This window comes from Chelonoidis abingdonii, chromosome 6 (genome assembly GCF_003597395.2).
Source record: "Chelonoidis abingdonii isolate Lonesome George chromosome 6, CheloAbing_2.0, whole genome shotgun sequence".
NCBI lineage: Eukaryota > Metazoa > Chordata > Testudines > Testudinidae > Chelonoidis > Chelonoidis abingdonii.
Genome location: NC_133774.1, coordinates 50,962,595 through 50,985,399, shown reverse-complemented (window position 1 = coordinate 50,985,399; position 22,805 = coordinate 50,962,595). Strand labels below are relative to the sequence as shown.

Sequence of the window (22,805 nt, the reverse complement as noted above, 5' to 3'; positions counted from 1 at the left end):
TAGAATCACATTTTAATACCATAGTAGGTTTTCTTCATTATGAATTCCTGCAAAATAGGGTTTGTAATAAAGTAGAATCTTTAACAGAAATGTAATTTATAATGGTTGCACTCAGTGACTTTTTTGCAGTACTATTGATTTCTTCACATTATTTTTTTTCAGCCAGGCCCACAACTCCTCTTTCTGTAGGAACTATTGTACCACCTCCAAGGCCTGCTTCCAGACCAAAGATATCAACAGGGAAACTTAGTGGAATTAATGAAATTGTATGTATTTAATTTTAGTTTTTGTTTACTTATTTAACTTATTTCTCAAAGAATGGCTCAACTTGAAATAAAGCACTCATTTACCCCATTATAGTTAACGTTTCTTTTTACATCAAACTCTTTGAGAGTTTATAAATCACTCATTTTAATTGTCATCAACCTAAAATGTGCATGGAAATTGTTCACTGTGAATGTAATTATTGGTAGCATAAATTCGTTAGTATTTTTTATGCAAAGCAACTTTTGGAGGGCTTAGGTGTTTGCTTTTACTTGCTCAAACAAAGAATCAATTTTAAAAACTGAAGATTGCATATACATAGTGCCATATCTTTAAAAAAAAAAAAAAAAAAAAAAAACCTTGAGTGAAATCCTGATCCCAGTGAAATCAGTCGCAAAACTCCCAGGATTTCACCCTCAATTTCTAGGAGAGAGAACCACACGAGGGAAGAGGAACGCATTCATATTATCAGTCTGATACTGTTTATCCATCTTACGATAAACATTTTGAATTCTTCTGACCTAACACAGCTCACTAGGTACAGTTTTATTAGTTATATGCATTTCTGTACTACCCATCACTGTAGTACCTGAGAATTCTTTACAGGTTCTGGGTGCTGTAAAAAGGAAGACATAAGTAACAAAACCAAACCACAATCTCCACCATTTCAGATTTGCTCTTCCCTTGCTTGTGTTAAATTATTTGACTGGGTGTTACTAAAATTTAATCTAGTATGTCCTTATTTGTTAATCTTGGGTGTGAAACCATCCTTGTGCAACACCAGATGAATTTGGGTGAGGGGAGGTCAGGGCAGAGAGGAGGATTAATGTGTGTGGAAAGCCTGAGATCCACTCTTTCACAATGCAGTGGCACTGCACCATCTCCAGGTTAAACAGCGGATGGTTCTTTGAAAGACATCAGCCTTGCCTCTCCACTGGTGTGACCCCTAATGTAGTCATCCGTGGAAAGTGCTCGTGTATTCAGGACTGCAGGTTCAAGCAGCAGCATAAAAGTTTAGCTTCTCTGCCTTTTTTTTTTTTTTTTTTTTGGCACTTAGCTCAGCCTGAAATGGGGTTACTTAAGGCTGTTATATAGGCAAAGCATAATGTTAACTAATTAAAGATTGATTATCAGGAAAAACTTCCTAACAATAGTCTAAATAATAGAATAACTGCCCAAGGGAAATGGTAGCAGTTCATAAGTTTTTTCACTTTGAAAATTAGGTTGGATAAAACACTAGAAAAAAATATCATAGGGGACGATCTTGCATTAGGCAGGGAATGAACTAGATGAAGATTTCTTTTCTGGTTGTGTTTGATTCTCATAAGATATCCTTTGTTTTGTCCATTTAAAATCATTTATATGTTCGTAATGATATCGACACATTTTGTTTTAAGCCAAGGCCATTCAGCCCACCCTTGACCTCTAACTCCAGTCCACCACCTATAGCTCCTTTGGCACGTGCAGAGAGTATTTCATCAATATCTTCTTCGGCTTCTCTAAGTGCAGCAAATACACCCACAGTAGGTAAGTAATTCAGACTATCTGTAAACAACTAATTTATGTCTCTCTAGCCTGTAATTTTTATAACTTTTTTATTTATTTTTTTTTAGAAGAGCTATAAATCTTTATTCTTCAGGGCATATATAAACCACTAACTTCTGGATGTTCGGAGAAAATAGCCTTATTTGTCCAACTTAGGTTTTCTTGCAGCTTCCTTTGAAGTATCCGGTACTGAATACTATCAGACAGGATACTGGGCTAGATAGACCACTGGTCTGATCCAGTATGACAGATCCTTCAGTGAAATTATTTTTTAAATTGTTGTAGAAATGCTTATAAATGCTTGCTTGGTATGCAGGATATGTATACATTAAGTGAGGGCTGTTGTTTGTTTGAGATTTTATTCTACTTGATATTGAAATATTCTTTAGATATAGAGTGAATTTAATCATTTTTAAAGAAACCATTGTGTTTAGGCCAGTAATCAGGTTTTGTTTTAATAATTTCTGTTATAAAACATAATACTAATAGAATTGTTTCCATGAAAATTGTTTTTAAATGATTTATAGTGATTTAAATGTTCCCTTGCCTTGCTTACAACCCCATAATTGCAGCATTATGCAGATACATAGAACCCAAAATCTGGAATTGGTGGTCTTTTCCTTTCTCCAGGTTGAGAAAAGTAAAGGAACTAACTAAAGAGCATAAATGGTGAAAAGTAAATTAGGGCCCCAATCGTGCAATATACATGAATAGTGACATTGACTTTAGAGGAACCATTCACCTGCATAAAGTTACATGTTCGTGTTTGAAGGATCAGGACCTTGATTTCTTTTAAAATTCTTTCAGTTTTGACAACCTAAGGTGTAACTAGCAAGGACATTTTTTTTGTAAAAGTGTATTTTTTGTAACCTGATGTTCCTTTTGCAGGACTGATTATTATTTTTAACTATTGGACACTATTACAACTTTAGTCTTCTAAATTAAACTTAACTCCAGCAAATGTATATTGTTTCAAGGGAATTTGTGGAAAAGTCTAATATGCCTTAACTAATTTATTTTATATTTTAACCTCATCTTTAATTAGAATTCTTATTTTTCAAATCTCTTTCCATTTAAATAATGTAACTTTAAATTAGTGTTTTTTATTATTGTTTGAAATGTTTTGTTTTCTTGCAATGTTTTGTTTCATTTAAATGTAATAGATGATGATATGATCATTGGAAAGCTCCCTACGATTGAAAAACTTTGTGAGACACCTGCAGGTATTGTTCTAGAAGAAGAATTATATGTTAACTAATTATCCTAAAATGGTACCTAATAAAATTTCTTTGTGACTTAACTTTCTCCAGCAATCTCTAGTATCTTCCAGCCATAAAGTAGCTTCAAAGCTAAACTGCTTAATCAGTTATGTGTTGTATTAATCATTTGAAATTGATATAACCAAACATTTAAAAATTTCCAAAAAACTCAGGTAAAGCCTGTGGTCTTATTCTCCCTAATCTTCCATCATAGTTTTTCAGGGAAAAAAAGCAATTATCTTGAACTTTTAAAATGACAATCCTTACTTAACACTTTTAAAGAACATGTTTTGTATGTGGCATGCAAATAAGGGGAACTCTGAAATATTTGGAAACTTCCACCATAAATAATGGTTACTTTTTTTTCCAGACAGATATTGTCCATTGCCCTCCAGCAGACTTAATTTAGCAAAATTAAAAGTGCTTCAACCTGTGGTATAGTAGGACCCAGGCAACTCTTCATATAATGACACACTGGAGCCACTTTACTTTTTGCATCTTCAACCTCAAAATCATTTAAGTCTCAAAAGATCTAAAAACTTTGAAACCTGTGTTGCAGTCTGGGGTGCCCGTTTCAGTGAAGTCTCAAAGTCCTAATAACTTTTCAGACTGCTGCTGTTTGGCTCAGGAGAGAGGCTACACAACCCCACCAATAGGCTTCTGCCCCAAGGACTTGCCACCAGAGGAAACAAGAAGGCTGCTTTTCCTGCTGTTTCTCTCCCCTTGTTATACAGGACTCTCTGTGTGGGTGGGGGGCAGATGGACCCCATCTGAAGTTTCTAATGGCATCAAAGATAGAATGGCTAGACTTTGTTAGGTCTGAGGTGTGTTAGATGATGGCTTCTCAAACTTTCATGTTGTGTTACAAGGAGGCTGCCCAACTCATGAAATCAGAATGAAGTCCCTCTCCCCCAACCAATTTCCTCTCCAATGCAAATCAATTCAAATACTTCCTCATCTGCATGAAAAATCAGTTCTAACGCTACTGAACATCTGTTTGAAAGCCCCACACACATTCAGAATTGTTTTCCTCCTGTACACACTAAAACTGGTCTACTCCACGGTCCACTGCTCTTCAAGTTGCCTGCAGCCTCTCTAGGGGACAGTTCCTTCATGCCTGCCTCTTTAAAGCTTCATCCCCTTCAAAGTTGCTGCCTCTCGCTCCTTATTGTTCTTCCATCTCAACTTGCTTCTTTCCTTCTCCACCTCCACTTTGAGGTCATCAGCTGCAGCCACCCCCTGTCATACCACTTCCCTATTTCTGGATCTCCAGCTCCAGCCTCCTTTCTCTCTCCCAACAAAGATTCTCAGCATTTTGTGCCTGGCTGCAGAGCAGACAGGCCAACAGAATGCTGATTTACAGTTAAATCTATCTTTATAATAAGAAGGACTTAGTTTTGTTTGGGGATTTTTTTTTTAATGAAAACTTAGATTTTTGCAGAGCACAGTAAAAGCTGGAAAAAGAAAATAAATCATTTGATTTCTAGTGCCCCGGGTGTGACCAGGAAAAAAAGAAATATGTATGTGTGCACTTGCATATATTCATATATCTGTGTTTGTGTCTCCTTAAATATGTGCAAATTGTAATATATTAAGGAAGATACAGTTATTTTCAGCAAGCAAGAAATTCCTGTATTTCTTTATGGAATGGAAAAATATATGTATACATGAAGTGTAATAGATTTTGCATAATTCTCTCTAATGGATCAGTTTAAATTTATCTATAAGAATATAAAAACAAAAAAATTACTGTAAATCAACAATTTGTACCTCTGTAAAAGACTGTTTATTTAGTAGGAAGTGATCGCCTTCCAGCCTGGCTCTGTAGTTGAGCTGTCTAATCATTACACCCTATTGGTCTGATGAAAAGGGGATAAATTCCCATACAACTGTAGAGCAATACTTACAGCTTAAATGCATTTTTAACTCTTTGTTATAGATGACTTTGTATTATTTGCTGTCTCCATAGTTGAGCATTTCACTACAGAGATGGAAATTAATGGGTCCAGTTTTGCCAACTCGTGATAAAATCATATTCCCATTAATTTCCATGAGTCTTGCAATATTTGATGAGTCATGCAATATTTTGTTTATGTGAAAATCTCAGCTTTCTTTTTAAAAAAGATTAACTTTCTAGCCTTTGTAGCTACAGCAAAAAGCTTGAAGATGTGGCCTAAGTGTAGACTGAAAGGCAAATAAAAAGATGTCAACATATTTTTTATTAATTTCATGTTCCCAATCAGTCCACTTATATTTCTTAAGTCTGATTCATGATTTTTTAATTCCTGGGCTGGCAATACCGTGGGTTGAAGGAAGAGTACGTGTTCTATTAGAGGTTTTTTATGTAAGTGAATTGTATTGGTTCATAGACAAAGTAACTATTGGGAAGAATTCAAAACATTAAAGCATCTTGTAAACAGTGCACAAGACTTTAGAGGAGAATGTAAAGCATGATAGTATCATGGTAAGACTAAATATCTGGAATCTGACCATTTTTTTTTAAACTCCTCTCTCTCTCATGCTGCTCCTTCTCCTCCCACCCCTCCTGCCTCAAATTAAACATACAGTTCCCACACCCACATGTACTTACTTCATAGATTAGTACATGTATTAACAAGCTGCTTCCTCATATTAAGGTCCCACCCTCCTCCTACAGCAGTGGCTTTCAAACTTTTTGACCCCTTTCACATAAAAAGCCTCTGAGTGCAACCCCCCTAATAAATTAAAAATACTTTATTATATATTTAACACCATTATAAATGCTGGAGGCAAAGCGGGGTTTGGGGTGGAGGCTGACAGTTCGTAACCCCCCATGTAATAACCTCGTGACCCTCTGAGGGGTCCCAAACCCCCGTTTGAGAACCCCTGTCCTACAGCATGTACTGCTGATAAATCTGAGACGCACATCACAGTATTTCAAAGTAAATTATAGGATTCGTTTGAAAGCAGAAACATGGCTTTCTGCTTTATGGTATCTCAGTAGAAAATATTCATTGGTCTGTTTCTGCCTGCTTATTGAAAAGTGTTAGGCTTCCTTGTGAGCAATATGCTTTGCATGAGACAGTCAGGTTTAATAGGAGTACAGGAAAAGAATAATAATAAGCTTTCCACTGTGCTATTGATTTCAGTAACTGGCCGTATATGTTTTAGAGTGGTACATTTTAGTCCCTGGTTGTGCATGCACAACATTTTGTTGTTATGGATACGTTCACCTACACTCTTCTTATGCAGCCACAGTGTAAGAAGTCGTAACGCTGGGTCTCGGTTTGTAGGTAAAAATTGAAACACTCCTGTGTATGCAGGTGTTTGCATAACAACTTATGAAGATTGGACACAGGCCTTTCTGACTATTTTCCCCAGTACATTGAATGATTTTTAAAGTGGTGCATATTTCCTTGTAACTCTGAGGCATATCCTGATTCCTTAATAGGTGGACGTAAAAATCTCAGTAAATAAAAATGTTCTGTGATCATCTCACGTGAAAAGTGTTTGCCTGCTTGATAGTGCTCCAGACTTAGGGCTTGGCTACATTGGCACTTTACAGCGCTGCAACTTTCGCACTCAGGGATGTGAAAAAACACCCCCCTGAGCGCTGCAAGATGCAGCGTTGTAAAGTGTGGGTGTAATCAGGGCGGCAGCGCAAGCACTGCATGCTACACCCATAAGGGATGTGGTTTACAAGCAGCGCTGGGAGAGCTCTCTCCCAGCGCTGCAGCTCTGACTACACTCACACTTCAAAGTGCTGCCGTGCCAGCGCTCCCACAGCGCTGCTGGGGCAGCGCTTTGAAATTTCTAATGTAGCCATACCCTTAGTTAAAAATGCCAATACTTAATTTATGTGGAATCAGACTAAACTGCTTGGGGGGTTTATGCAGACATAATTGGAATCATGGCATGTCCATGATGACTCTCTTCTTTTACTATACATTTTCTTCATATTATAAGCATACAGTAGAGAGTTTGTTTTATGAGTAGTACCAGCTACATGTTGGCTTTAATTAATACAATGTTACCATTTATGTTGTATCACGTATGATGTGTTCCCTAGTATCTATCTGTTTAAAATGTCATTGCAATAGTCCTGTTTTCTCAGGTTGCTTATTGTTGCTTAGTGCTTTGATTGTGTTATATTCTGATTTCAAATGTTTTTCAAATACATTTTTCCACACTTTTCAAAAAAATACTTTGGACTTTGCTGTGAAGCTGATGATAGTGACTTCTTTTACTTGATACTTCAGTAACATAGGTAGCCAACCATTTTGAAATCTAGCTAAGCTTCTTGAAAATTAAACCTATAACCCATATGTATTCTAGGTGTTTCACGTGGTCCCAGCCCTGTCACCCTTGGAAACCAGGACACTCTGCCTGTTGCAGTAGCCTTTACTGAATCTGTTAACGCCTACTTTAAAGGAGCAGATCCTACAAAGTTAGTTAAATAGTGAATTGTTTTGACTATACTGAGTTACATTTAGAAAACAAATTGGTCTTTTTTTCTTTTCTTTTAAATATGGGGGGAAAATGGTGAAACTTTAGAAGAATGTGGTAAATTCGTTGAAATGAATTTCTGATGAAAATGAGATGGTGCTTTATCACTGGCCAGGCATAGTTCAGGTAGGTGCTATGTGTAAATTGTCCCACACAGCTCAAAGCACCTCATTTCTACCTGCAACACCTCTGCTATGCCAGTTGTGGCCATCTCCTACACATAGTTGTGCCTTGTGTTTGTGATGTGGAAAAAAAAAGTTCACCAAGAAACTACTGTATGCTTTATCCACCAAACTCATTTCACTTGCAACCTCATCTAATTTTTAAATCATATCCCAAGAGGTGAAAGAGGTAGTGCAATAAGCCGTAGTGCCACCACCTCTTCATTTAGAATCAATTTGTATTTTAAATTTATGCCTTAGATACAAATATTCTGAAAACAGTAGATCTTTACTTTAAAATTAATACTGAAATTTGACATGCAGTAAGAACTGGGTTTATTTTTATTCCGTTGTAATAGAATTGCTCTTCTCTCATCTCGCTCCCAGATGTATTGTGAAGATCACTGGTGATATGACAGTGTCATTCCCAAGTGGGATTATTAAAGTCTTCACCAGCAACCCGTCTCCAGCTGTACTCTGCTTCAGGGTAAAAAACACAAGCAAACTAGAGCAGATTCTTCCAAATGCACAACTTGTATACAGGTTTTGTATTTTTTTATCTAATAGAAAACCATGTGATTTTAAAATGTGAATTGTTATATTACTATTTAAAAACAAATTCTCCGATATCTTATTGTTTAAACTTTGCTGTGAATTTTATTTACACCAGTAAATTGCCTTGTATTTTTTATGCTTAGTTTCTGTTCAGCGCTCTCACTCTAATCACAGTATGAGAATTGCATAGATTACTAGACTTGAAATTTCCATTGATTATAATGGGAATCACATGGCTAAAACTGCAAAAATGACTTAAAAATCTAGTTGTATGAATCTGTGGATGTCTCTTTACATACGATTTTGTAAATTAAATGTTTTAGACAATCTTTGTTTAAAAATTAAACACGATTTAATTTATCTAAATACATGTTTAAATTATACGAACAATGTACCTGATCACTGACAGAAACAAACTAGAAATTTCAAAATTAAGAAGAGTGACACTCCCACTTCAAGGTATATGGCATTTTTTGTACAGAGATCACATTGGAATGATTGATGGATCAAGTGTCAACCTTCACTTGGAAATCTGTTAGCTTGCAGTTAATACTGACATACTTTTTCTGATATGGCAATTACTATTGTGGGGGGGTTTTTTAACTACATCTTTTTACTTTGAAACCTATCTTTTATACCGTAGACCAGAACCTTTGTGTTACTATATAGATGAGGCATGTGCTATACACAGCAAAAGTATTTCTGAAAATTCTTAGAGGAAAAAAAGCAGTCCCCATCTAGAGTAACTGTTTCGTATATTTTTCAGAGTAGCAGCCGTGTTAGTCTGTATCCACAAAAAGAACAGGAGTATTTGTGGCACCTTAGAAACTAACAGCTATCGTCAGGATGGACACAAATCTGACATCAGGAATCATAACATTCAAAAACCAGTGGGAAAACACTTCAACCTCTCTAACCACTCAGTGACAGACTTGAAGGTGGCAGTTTTGCAACAAAAAAACAGACTCCAAAGAGAGACTGCTGAACTCGAATTAATATGCAGATTAGACACAATTAACTCTGGCCTTAACAGAGACTGGGAATGGCTGGGTCATTACACTAATTGAATCCATTTCCCTATGTTAAGTTCTCTTCACACCTTCTATGAGTCATCTTAATGATCACTTCAAAAGTTTTTTTTCCCCTGCTGACGATAGCTCATCTCAATTGATTAGACTCTTCCTGTTGGTATGCAGACTTCCACTTTTTCATGTTCTCTGTATGTATAAATATCTCCTGTCTGTGTGTTCCATTCTGTGCATCTGAAGAAGCGAGCTGTAGCTCAAGAAAGCTCATGCTGAAATAAATTTGTTAGTCTCTAAGGTGCCACATGTACTCCTGTTTTGTATATTGCAGCTAGAGCTGCCTGAAAGTCAGGATTTCTGGTTTGTGAGAAATTTCTCTGTTTTGAAACACCACCACGTGGAGCTGCAGACTCATATAATCCACATGTCCATGCTGCCATGGCCCCTGGAAGCCAGAGCACAGTCCCCATGGCTGGGCTGCCTCAGACCCATGAGCTCTGGAAGGTGAAAGCTCAGGGAACTAGGTAAACTAGACTATTTGTTGCTGTAGCAGAGCACTCACAGGGACAAGTGCTATCTGCTCAGAGACTCTCTCGTTGGACCTCCAGCTGTATCACTCTGTTACCTGTTGGCTGTATCTCCCTTCCCTGGGTGGGGAGAGGACCCACTCCAAGAGAACTCATGCAAATCAATAACACATCTTTGAGAAGTATCTATACTGGACATTTGTAAGACAGCAACCTGATGTTCCATTGATACCTTCACAAACGATTATGCCTTAGTCCCAGATTCTTCTCCAGATTCAGAAGTACAGACAGCAGGTATTACAGACATCTATACTGCCTGCATCCTTGCACACTCACTTGTTTGGATACTGCTTACCAGTCACTCGTGTGGAATACACATAGGGACTGCCACACAAAGAAGAAAAGCAGGTCATTTACCTGTAACTGAAGGTTCTTCAAGATATGTGGTCCCTATCTCTATGCAACTGCCTGCCCTCCTTCCCCTCTACTTTGGATCATGACTCGATTTGCAGTAAGAGGAGGAACTGGAGAAGTGTTGGTTCAAGCTGCCCCTCAAAACCTCAGTATAGAGCATGAGGGAAGCAACTGTACAGGTGTAAACCAACGGAAACCACCTGCCAGAAATCTCTGATCTCAGGCACATAGAGCACATGCATAGCATATGTGGACTAGAGATAGGGACCATACATGTTGAAGAACCGCTAGTTACAGGTAAGTAACCTCCACATTGTGATCAAGGCATTTTAGTGTTTATAATCTTAGATTAGATTAAATTTATTTTTAAAGATACTTTTTTGTAGCTTTTTCCCCTCAAGGTGTCACTACAGGGCAGGTTTTTTTAATATTAAAAATGTGTCCTCTTGAAGGAACAATCCAGACACAGCCTTAACTATGGTGCCACTGACATTCAGCTGTAATCCAGGGGTGTGTGTGTGTGTTAAATGCTAGTATTGAATAGGTAACTGATGTGCCTTAATATTCTGAAAGGTGAAATTATGTTACAACCTCTTATTGTGTTTGAAAAAAGTGTAAGAAATAAAGGGAAAGGTCTACCACTTAAAATTAAGACAACCAAAATAAGAAAACTAATATTTGTATTCTCATTCCTATCTTCATTTTACATGTAGTGATCAGTCACAAAGTGACTCCAGTACAAAAGATTTTTGGATGAACATGCAAGCTGTCACAGTCTGCCTCAAGAAGTTATCAGAGCAGAATCCATCTGCTTCCTATTATAATGTTGATGTTTTAAAATATCAGGTAAATACTTTTTTTATTTGGAGATTTTTTTTTTAAGGAACTTTTGCAGATTTCACATCTGTAAAGAGACTATCAGAATTATTGTTTAGGTGGGCATAAAGGAGGATTGTCACCATTTAGTTGGATGGTTCTTAAGCCAGACTTACACTAGACTGTTCCAACCCATAGGACCTCACCTGGCTGCTGGATCAATTTGTGCCCTTGGTGTTTTCTTGCTGCTTCTCCTGGCTTGATGACTTTTCAGTTTGCTCATGCTTGCTCTGAGCATGTGACACTTGTGCTGGGTTCCAACATTGCTTCCTTTGAGCATTGTTGGCTGAGGGAAGTGAGACCTTATACTCAATTTGATGGTATTTCTCCATTTGTCTGTGTGATAACTTTTTGAATGCGGCATCCAGTCAATTCCACATTTTCAGGAAATAGGGCATAACCCTATTGATTTTGGTGAAACTGGAAAAATCAAAAGGGAGAAATGAGGGATACAAGGAGCCCCCTGCAGCTGCCATTCAGCAGTTTCATCTACCTCTGTTATTGTCTATAGATCGAAGAACCGGTTGATGGCACTCATAAACCCTTGCCAGGATAGCAGCTCTCCCCATCTTCCAATACAGTTTAAAAACGTTGATGCCCTGAAAAGGAGTGTGTGTGGGAGGGAAAGAAAAGGGTCATGGGGAGCATATAGAGCACCTGGTATGGAGGAAGGGGGCACACGGTGAGATGGGAATAGGGATGCAGATGAGCCCCTGGCCTGGGAGGGAGTGTGGGAGACCAGGGAAAAGGGGGGCACCTGAAGCCGCTGACATAGGCTGGCGAAGGAGAAGGCCACTCAGAACCCTTGCTGGGGAAGGGGGAGGGGGCAAGAGAGAATGGGAGACACTGGTATTGTGGGGGGAAAGGAATATGGGGGGGCACAAAGAGCCCCTGGCGTGTGCAGGAGGGGGCATGCATAACCCTTGGGGGACTAATGGGGGACCCTAGTATAAGACAGTGAGGGGGCACACAGAGCCCCTGTCTTGAAGGTTGGGGGAGAATGGGGAAGCACAGAGTCCCAGACATGAGGAAGCTGTTAGGGGGACACAGATCCCCTGGCATGAGGGAGAGGGTAGCAGTGTGTCCCTGAAATAAAAGGGGATAGAAGTGTGGTATACAGGGAGCTTGTAAGGGGAATGTGGGGATACAAAGAGCTGCTGGTGTGTGTGATGTGCTCAGCCTACAGAAGCGGCCAAATGTGTGCTTCAACTGGTAGGCAAATGTTGTTTCTAATAGTACTTTTGTGCTAACTGCCCCATGACTGTAAGTTACCCTCTGTCAATTAAATCATTATGGTCCACAAGTGGATGGGAGAAATTAAGACCTCTCCAGGCAGATTTCTTCAGTGCAGTGTAGAATGCAAAAGACAACTTAAAAACTAAACTGACACCAATGTTTTGTATTGGAAGAGCCAGAAAGGGAAGGGGATTCTAGGGGTGGAGGGGAGACAGTTAATCCCCCTTTCCTTCCCTGCCCCCCCCCCCAAAAAAAAGTCTGACAAAAGCAGTCTGTGGAATTACAATATAAAAGCTGCTAAGCCCAGTCTGACTTGGATGTTGTTCCCAATTAACCTGAGAATATCCCATTTAGTTATAAGGCACGATTAGATAGATAGATGGATAATCTCAATTGTGTGTCATTAAATAATACTTCTTGAATGAGACCTTCCTCCCCCAAAAAGAGCACTAGTGATTATTAATTTGCATGTATCTCAAATATAACCAGGATTTATAATGGAGTTAGAATCTTAATTGTGGTGTTGCTAACACAGTTCCATAATTCTTACAATAAGTAAATAGACATTTTATTTTAATTTTTTTAAAGGTATCTTCAAATGGTATCCAGTCCACACCTTTGAATCTTGCAACGTACTGGAAATGTAATGCTAGCACTACCGATGTAAGAGTGGATTACAAGTACAACCCAGAATCTATGACTGTGCCTAGTATGCTGTCTAACATACAGGTTGTCGTACCGGTAGATGGAGGAGTAACAAACATGCAGTCCCTTCCCCCTGCAAAATGGTAAATTCAGTGCATTTCTATTATAGTATCACATTTCTTTCAGGACGCTTGTTAACATTACGTGAATTTTGAAAAGAAATTGTATTGAGAGTTTTGCAATCGCTTTAGAAACTTATTTTAAACCCTTTGATAGTGTGTAATCTTATTAGATACACTTCTACCCTGATATAAAGCAGTCCTCTGGAGCCAAAAAATTTTACTGCATTATAGGTGAAACCACGTTATATCGAACTTGCTTTGATCCGCCGGAGCGCGCAGCCCCCGCTCCCACCCCACCCGTGGAGCGTTATATCCGGGTAGAGGTTCACTCCAAAACATAGACAATATCCAATCAATTTATATTAATTCAAATTGAAAACATGCACTCATTCCAACCATAATGAAGTCCGTCAAGCCAGTGCAACTATCTGTGTTCTTTTGGACAAATTTGTCACTGGCTGTATTTTGCACTAAACTGAGCATAACATCTTCTAACCTAATGGCCATTTCATCTGTAATTGCTTCCATGGATCATGTTGTTGAATTTGTATGTCATGTCATGTCATGTGGACAGTGTAATCATTGGAAGCAGTTAACCCACCTGCTGCCATGGCTACACAGGTCAGCATCAATACTAACACATTTTTCTTCTTGCGTTCTAGTTTCCCTTGTAGACAAATTAGAGGACTGCTGGTCTGTGGCTTGGTATCAATTTGCCATCTATTTCTTTAAAATTTGCAGAAAGTTTTCCTGTACCCTTTTCTTGTAGTAATTAGTCACTAGTTTTTTTCTCTGTAGTGTTTTCAAATAAAAACAATGAAGAGTCTTCAAGGCACCTTAAAGATTAACAGATTTAGTTGGGCATAAGCTTTCGTGGGTAAAAAACTCACTTCTTCAGATGCATGGAGTGAAAATTACAGATGCAGGCATTATTATACTGACACATGAAGAAAAGGGAGTTACCTACAAGTGGAGAACCAGTGTTGACAAGGCCAATCCAATCAGGGCGGATGTAGTCCACTCCCAATAATTGATGAGGAGGTGTCAATGCCAAGAGAGGGAAAATTGCTTTTGTAGTGAGCCAGCCACCCCCAGTCCCTATTCAAGCCCAATTTAATGGTGTTAAATTTGCAAATGATTTTAGTTCTGCAGTTTCTCTCTCTGAAGTTTTTTTGTTCAAGTATGGCTACTTTTAAATCTGCTATAGAATGTCCAGGGAGATTGTTATGCTTCGTGTTTCAAGGTTCTTTCTGAAAGCTGTCTGATTTTTTTTTTTTTATTTTTTTTATCTGAACCTTGCCTTGCTTAACAAACAGATGTGGTGCAAGTGCTGTGGTGTTATCTGGATAGTTTCCAGTCTTTATGGAATTAATCCATTTTTTAATATTGTGCTTTGAGGAAGTACTATTGAAGAATCATTTTAAGTGAAGCTGACAAGATGAATCTTCCTTGTTGTTCAGGCCTGCTATTCTCAAGGAGGGGTACAATTGCCAAACGATTATTAAATTATTCCACTAAGACTATGGTAGCTTTTGCAGCCTGCCTGAATAATGCTTTAATCTCTGAGATGTGCGGAGTATTTGCTAGAGCTGGTCAGAACACTTTGCAAAGATAGAATGTTTCATGAAGGTGTATTGGTTTCCGCAGAACCTTTGTTGGGAAGATGTTTGGGTAAAGAAAGAAGGAGAGAGACTCTGTCTAGGTAGCTGGGGGCCTGGGATGCGGAAGACCCAGGTACAAGTCTCTGATCTGGGGTTGTAGAAGAGTGGACTCAGTGCTGGAGCCACCCACCTCCACAGTTGGGTGTGGCATAGCAGACTCTCCTTCTCTAGCACCCCTGCAGTCTGCTGATTCTCCTGACTCAGCTCTTTGACCAGGACATGTATAGTCCCATGCCTCCCAGTGTAGCAACAATAACACAGTTGTCCAGTCTCTCTGGCTGGTCTGCCACAACAATTTTGGGCTCAGTAGTAAGTCCACCCTTTTCTCAGGGCTTCCAGTTGTCCATATCCCCTTCTCCAGGGCTTCACACCACCTCACCACTGGCTGCTGGGGGAGCCCAGGCCTTCCCACTACACTGGGTTCCAGTCCAGGGACCCTAGGACAGGCAATCAAGGTTCACTGTGCCAGACTCCATGCTGCCATCTTCCTGGACTTCTTCCTACTAAATCTGTCAGCTGGCCTCTCTAAAGTCAGGATTCTCAGCCCCAGCTCCCTCCCCCCATTAATCCCACACCAGAAGTGCCACTTAACCCAATTTCTGCCCTCCTCAGGCTTGCCTTTTCACCCTCTTAACGTTTTCCTTAATTACTCAGCTGAACACCTCCCACCTCTGAAAGTCCAAATCGTGCCCTTTTATTAGGGCTCACTGCCAGAGCCTGCACCAGCCTGCTGGCTGCTCCATGTCTCTCCTGGGCTCTTGTCAGCCTTTGCAACTCAGTAAAGGATCCCAGGGCCAACTCTTCCCCAAGTTTCCTCCTTGACCTTCCTGGTCTCTCCACTGTCTAGTCCTGGAGTGATTGCAGAGTTCCTCCTTCTCTGCCTGCAGCCCCCCTTCTGCTCCAGACTTTCTCATTTCATACTACCCACCCAGTTCTTCTCACAGCTGGGACTCATCTTTAATTTGTTCTGACCCATCCTCCCGGTGCAGCCAAGTAGTATAACTGCGCCTCAGGTCTACATTAATCCTTTGTTGTTTGTGTGGGGTATACATCCCCATCACAGGTGATCTGGAATTAAAAACTCCATTCTGAATCAGGCAGGGAAGGGACTTGAACCTTTCTCCTGCATACCAGGCCAGTACCCTAACCACCAGGATATAATTTCAAACCCTCAAAAGTTGTCACAAAATGGAATTGTCAGCCTTTGGTCAGCTCTCGTATCTATATATAGGTCGGTATGTGCTTTGGATGCTGAAGCTAGCTCTAATGTCTGCTTTGGGCAAATTGTTTTATGCTCCCTCCTCCCCCTTCAGCTAGTTGCTTAACCTCTTTTCAGAGATTATCTGTGGGAAGGTAATTTTATGCATGAGAAGATGAGATTACTTTTCAGTAATTTATCTAAATATACTGCCTCCAGAGCCACACTTATCCACTTCAACCTGTGCCTCTTTGTAGACTTTTTTCAGACAGCTGAATCTGGGAGAGCAGGGAGGTGGGGGGAAGGGTTGCCTTTGTATAATCTCTGTCTATGTCGAGTTTAGTACAAGGGTCCCTTCTCAGGGCTAACTGTTTTCCAGGGTCACCAGGTTAAAGGATCTAGGGCAGGAATATATTCTAAAACTTTGTTATTGGTGAGTAACTAGCTTTCTCTTTTAGGAATGCAGAACAGATGAAAGCTTTTTGGAAAATATCTGGTATTTCAGAAAAATCAGAGAATGGAGGTAAGTCTGACTGGGTTTTGCTGATAAATTTAGTATGTAGAAATAAATTATTTAATTAGAAGAAATACATTTTTATCATTTTCTTTTGTTTTATTTTTCCCACTCTGGTGTCTGCACCCTTTTCCATGCTATCTCCAATTCCTGGGTTGCCCTCTCATCTCAAGCTGCCACCACCTCATTCAAATTCACCCTGAAAACTCTCTCTATACAGCCCAAAAGCTGAGTTATCAGCCAAAATAAATAAAAAAACACTCTCCTTACTACTTCTGGAAATCCCAGTACGTCATAAGAACTGCCATACTGGGTCAGACCAAAGTCCATCTAGCCCAGTATCCTGTCTTCCGTCCGTGGCCAATGCCAGGTGCCCCAGAGGGAATGAAAAGAGCAAGTTATCATCAAGAAATCCATCCTGTTGCCCATTCCCAGCTTCTAGCAAACAATCCTGCATGCGCGCTCTCTCTCTCTCTCTCTCTCTGTCTGTCTGATTTAAAACTGCTCAGAATAGGAAGTGTTCATTTTTTGTCTTATAAAGCACCAAGAATGTTGTCAGCACTTAGCAAATAACACAGAAGAAATTGAAACTGTTCTCAGATGCTACTTCCTAATTCTCCTGAAATGCTTATTAAAAAACACCTAAATTCTTCGAGATTATAAATGGGTTGTTTTTTAATAAATATTATCTTAAAATCTTAGGTTAGTTGATTATTTTATTGTTAATTGGGAGCACAAAATGTAGTTGTTAATGAAGCAGCTATTGGAGAAGAAATGGGGAAACTACTTCAGAGTAGCTAGCAGTTCTAATGACTAATCATTGCCATGGATGAGGAAATGTACAGTACATGCCAAGTTTTGCCTGTTTCAGTACCATATGAAAGTGAATAGCTGTTCAAGGAAAATTAATTTTAATGCCATTTTTGCATAGTTTAATTGTTGAACTAAGCAGAAACTGTACAATAGCTGGATAAATATTAATTAAAGATCACATTCTGCATTTATGTAACTTACAGTTTTATTAACCTGAGACAGGAGCATGAATCAGCAATAGTCAAAAGAATACGCTGAAATTGGTAGTCTAGAAGTTCTCTTTTGTTGCTTGCTCACTCCATCCATTTTTATTAGATTTTCTGTCCATGTCTGACACATTCTGTCCATTTCCAAATATTCTTCTTCAAGTGATTGCTCATGGGCATTCCACAATAGGTGTGGATGCTCACCACGTGCACTGTTGCTGGAAGTTTTTCCCTTAGCAATACCCGTAGGAGAGCGCCCCCAGCAACCCTTGGAGTGGTGCTGCATGCTCCTCCAACCCTCAGTTCCTTCTTGCTGCCCATAAAGGTGCTTTGGAACTTCTCTGCTACAGCTCTGCTGTATCTTTCTCTCTTTGTACTTTGTTAGTTAGTAGTACCTGTAGTTACCAAAAAAAAAAAAAAAAGTTTAGTTACCAAAGTTAAATGCACCCGGGTCAGGGCGTGCATGGCGCCCCAGGCTTTGTCGTGCAACACTTGCAAACAGCCTGTGCCTGTGAGTGACCCACACGTGGACTTTTTACACTGTCTGGGGAAAACCCATCTCAGCGACCGCTGCAAAATTTGCAGATCCTTCAAACCTCAGACCAAGAAGGAGCGGTACATACGGCTCCGAGCCATTTTGATGGATTCAGCCCTGACTCCAACACTGCTGCACCGCTCCGAGTCAGCACTGTGGCATCACTGCACAGCAAACCAGTGGTGCCCTCCACTGGTCAGCACTGCTCTCCATCTGAAAAGGCTAAGAAGAGGTCTTCTCTGCCAAGGCACTGGAGCAAAGCTAGGGGAGAGACTAGACCCGCATTGGGCAGCTCTCGATCCCCATCAGCCTCGCGACCTCCGACTCAAGTTGAGTGGAGTAGCCCAGCCCACTCCGAGCCAACCTCCCCAGATGCCAGTGGCCACATTCAGGTGCCCTCCACACCGGAGGCCCTGCAGGCAGCTCGAGACATTATGTCTCTACTGGTACTGGTTGCACCACCGTCAACAGCTCCCCAGTCCAGAGGCAAGCCACCACTCAGACCCCCACAGTCGCTGCCTGAACGGTACCGCTCACGGTTGAGGGAAGATTCCCAACGCCGTCATCAGCACAGTGACCGTCCCGCGCACGGCCTACACTAGTCTCCATCAACCCCCAACAAGTTGTCTGGCTGGGTGCCAAGCAGGAGGGGTTCACGGCCCCACTCCATCTTGAGGGAACGCAGACCTCGCAATGAGAGCATGCCCTGCCAAGACCAGGACAGACAGCACCGGAGGTCGTTATCTCCAAGAAGCTATCATAGCCCCTTGCAGTACAGACATCGACACCGCTGCCACTCTTTGGCCCATTCAAGGACTCCGCCACGGCACCACTCCCACAGCCCCAGACATCAGTCACTGGCACCCTGAAGTCACGGATCCGCCCATCGGAGCCATTCGCGGAGCAGCCACTCAAGATGGTACTCTCGCTCCTCCACACAGGGATCATGATCTCGTATTCAGCACCACTCCTGACGCCGTCACTCATCCCAATCCCAGGACAGTGGTAGATCATATGCCAGCCTGGCCTCCCTTCAAAGTCAACAGTTGGTGGACCAGGTGAGTCAGTCCGCTCTGACGGTGCCACAGCAGGTGTAGTGCCATCGGGCTCCCTGGCCAGCGCTATGGTTCCAGTGGTGGCCTGCTCGGTGGCCGGAGCCTCGGAATGACCATCAGCTTCCCTCTCTCGGCCTACCAGAAAAGAGTCAGCAGAGCACTCATCCCCAGTCCCGCACTTAGAAGGGGACCAAGTGGTGGGACCTGCAGCATAGGTGGGGATGCAGAGCACCGCACCTCCATCATCCTACCCTGATGAGGCAATCACGGCCCCTCCTCCTCCCGTCCCGCAGGAGGACACGAAAGCCCGCCAGGAACTGTTGAAAAGGGTGGCATCAAGCCTCAACCTACAAGATATGGAGGTGGAGAAACCCTCAGATTCCCTCTTCAATGTTCTCCTAGCTTTGGCACAGCCAGGGTGTCTCTCCCACACCATGAAGGGGTGGCAAAGATCTCAAACACCCTGTGGCAAGCCCCGGCTTCTTTGCCCTGGCTTCCTTGTCCACCATCTCTAAGAGGGCAGAACGGAAGTATTTCGTGCCCGCCAAGGGGCATGAATATCTGTATACCCACCCCGCCCCCAACTCTCTGGTGTTCGCGGCGGTCAACCATAGGGAGCATCAAGGTCAACCCGCTCCTACTCCTAAGAATAAGGACTCAAGGAGACTAGATTTATTTCGTAGAAAGATTTATTCGTTCTCAAGCTTCCAACTGAGGGCAGCAAACCACCAAGCCCTGCTGGGTAGATACAACTTTAGTTCGTGGGGCTCACTGCCCAGATTTGCAGACGCCCTCCAGGAGTATGATAAGGAGTTTAAGGCTCTGGTTGAGGAGGGCACAGCTGCCATCAGGGCGGCCCTTCAGGTAGCCTAAGACACTGCGGATATGGCTGCAAGGTCCACAGCCTCTGTGTGGGGGAGCGATAGCTCAGTCGTTTGAGCATTGGCCTGCTAAACCCAGGGTTGTGAGTTCAGTCCTTGAGGAGGCCATTTAGGGATCTGGGGCAAAAATCTGTCAGGGGATTGGGCCTGTTTTGAGCAGGGAGTTGGACTAGATGATCTTCTGAGGTCCCTTCCAACCCTGATATTCTGTGAGGATAGTGTCATGGCTCCTGCTGTCAGGAGTATCCAGCAAGGCACAGAACTCCTTGCAGAACCTTCCGTTCAATGGCAAGGCCCTGTTTGCAGGACAGATGTGAAGTTACACAGTCTGAAGGATTCCCGTACAACATTAAAGACGCTCAGTCTCTACCAAGTTCAAACCACAGCAGGCTCCCAGTCAGGCACCCACTCCAGATACAAGCCCCCTTATAAAAAATCGGTGATCAGGGAGTCTCGCCAGTGGCTGCTCCGATCCACCTTATACTAGACTATCTCCTTCATCTTAGAGCCCAGAGCCTAGCGCTCTCCTCAGTCAAGGTGCACCTGGCAGCCATAATGGCCTTCCACCTGCCAGTGCAGGGCCATACAATATTCTCTTATGCCATGATCAGTCAATTCCTTAAGGGCTTAGATCACCTTTTTCCATATGTTAGACCCCCCCCAGTTCCCCAGTGGGACCTGAACCTAGTGCTGGCCAGGTTAACTGGATCTCCACGTGAGCCGCTTGCTACATACTCCCAGTCACACCTCTCATGGAAAGTAGCATTTCTGGTGGTGATCATGTCTGCTAGACGGGTCTCAGAGCTCTGGGCCCTGACCGCTGAACCCCCGTACATGGTGTTCCATAAGGATAAGGTCCAGCTCTGCCCACACCCTTCATTCCTCCCCAAGGTGGTCTCTGCCTATCATATGGGCCAGGACATTTTTCCTGCCAGTGCTCTGTCCCAAACCCCAGGCGTCCAGTGAGGAGCACCGCCTCCACATGCTGGATGTGAGATGGGCTATGGCTTTTTACCTGGAACATACAAAACTGTTCAGGAGATCTTCCAAACTGTTGTTCGCCATGGCTGAACGCATGAAAGGTCAGCCAATCTCCACTCAGCGGCTCTCCAACTGGATCACCTTGTGTATCCATACTTGTTACAGCCTGGTGGGAGTTTCCCTGCCAATTGTGAGGGCGCATTCAACTAGGGCGCAAGCCTCATCAGCTGCCTTTCTGGCCCACTTCCCTATTCAGGACATTTGTAGGGCTGCCACATGGTCATTGGTTCACACGTTTACCTCGCATTATGCAATCGTCTCCCAAACCAGGGAGGACACCATGTTCGGCAAGGCAGTGCTCCATCCCAACTGTCTTGTGAATGCCTACCCACCTCCAACAGATAAAGCTTGGAATCACCTGTTGTGGAATACACATGAGCAATCACTCAAAGAAGAAAAGACAGTTACCTTTCCGTAACTGGTATTCTTCGAGATGTGTTGCCCATGTCCATTCCACATCCTGCCCTCCTTCCCCTCTGTTGGAGGTGTCTAGCAAGAAGGAACTGAATGGGAGGAGCCCGTAGCACCCCTTATACCATGCCATAGCAGCGCCACTCCAGGGGTCGCTAGGGGTGCTCCCCTATAGGTACTGCTAAGGGGAAAACCTATGGCACTGGTGCACGGGGCAAGCACGCACATCTATTGTAGAATGGACATGAGCAACATATCTCAGAAAACACCAGTTATGGAAAGGTAACTAGGTTTTTTTTCTCGCTCTTCTTTCTGTCCACTTACTTTCTAAAGCAGTATCTCCTGTCATCTAATTCTAAGGTGCCAATATCTATGGCATATAAGCATCACCGCTTAGATATTAAGGAGGGAGAAAAGATGCCATAGCATGAGCCAATCTACCTCTCATTTTCATTCATATTTACCTCATAGTCTGTTCACCTTTTCACAGTATCCCTTGTGTCCTTTCCTTGTAGATTAAGAAGGAAAAATCCCCTTGTTTCACAGTCCCTTATATAGCAATAATTGTCCTTTGGGGGAGGAAAGAAAAAAGATTAGTTGAGATGAGTTGGAGCTGTTGTTATTGCTGCTGCTGTTAAAGTCCAATCCTGTTTCCTAGAAGACAAAAGAAGACAAACACACAAAAGGGGAGAGAAAAGAGCAGCACAGGTAGAAAACCCAGCTTCTGTCTCTGGTGTTTCCTTTTAATTGCAGCCTGGTTGCTGGAGAAACACAGGCATAACACAAGATCTCTTATCAGCCACTCCAAAACCAGGCAAACTTGTATCAGCATGGGGTTGTTTAGAGCAGGGGTTCTCAAGACTTTTGTACTGGTGAGCCCTTTCACACAGCAAGCCTCTGAGTGCGACCTCCCCTCCCCCCCCATATAAATTAAAACCATTTTTTAATATATTTAACACCATTATAAATGCTGGAGGCAAAGCAGGCTTTGGGGTGGAGGCTGACAGCTCACGACTCCCCAGGTCATAACCTCGCGACCCCCTGAGGGGTCCTGACCCTCAGTTTGAGAACCCCTGGTTTAGAGCATTGCTTTTAGCTGTCTTTCTGGTTAGAGGCTTACAGCAGTATTGCAAAATATACAGTCTTGAGTGGCTAAGGCCACGTCTACACTACGGGATAATATCGAATTAGCTAAAATCGGTTTTATAAAACTGATATTATAAATTCGATTTCATGCGGCCATACTAGGCACAGTAATTCGGCGTGTGCGTCCATGGTCCGAGGCTAAAGTTGATTTCTGAAGCGTTGCATTGTGGGTAGCTCTTCTGTAGCTATCCCATAGTTCCCGCAGTCTCCCCCGCCCCTTGGAATTCTGG

At 42.1% G+C, this 22,805-nt stretch overlaps 1 protein-coding gene across 5 annotated transcripts in view; it reads left to right on the top strand.

Moving 5' to 3' along the window:
- The window catches only part of FCHO2 (FCH and mu domain containing endocytic adaptor 2), a 239,032-nt gene that overhangs the window by 210,126 nt on the left and 6,101 nt on the right, over window positions 1–22,805 (top strand). For 3 of the 5 annotated variants that reach the window (XM_075067024.1, XM_075067023.1, XM_075067022.1), the window contains 7 exons: window positions 163–266; window positions 1,662–1,791; window positions 7,383–7,494; window positions 8,102–8,257; window positions 10,949–11,081; window positions 12,936–13,135; window positions 16,432–16,496. In XM_075067024.1, the coding sequence (XP_074923125.1) occupies window positions 163–266; window positions 1,662–1,791; window positions 7,383–7,494; window positions 8,102–8,257; window positions 10,949–11,081; window positions 12,936–13,135; window positions 16,432–16,496 (900 nt within the window). Of the gene's footprint in view, window positions 1–162; window positions 267–1,661; window positions 1,792–2,972; window positions 3,033–7,382; window positions 7,495–8,101; window positions 8,258–10,948; window positions 11,082–12,935; window positions 13,136–16,431; window positions 16,497–22,805 lie in introns of all 5 variants that reach the window. The other 2 variants (XM_075067019.1, XM_075067020.1) reach the window with 1 other exon arrangement.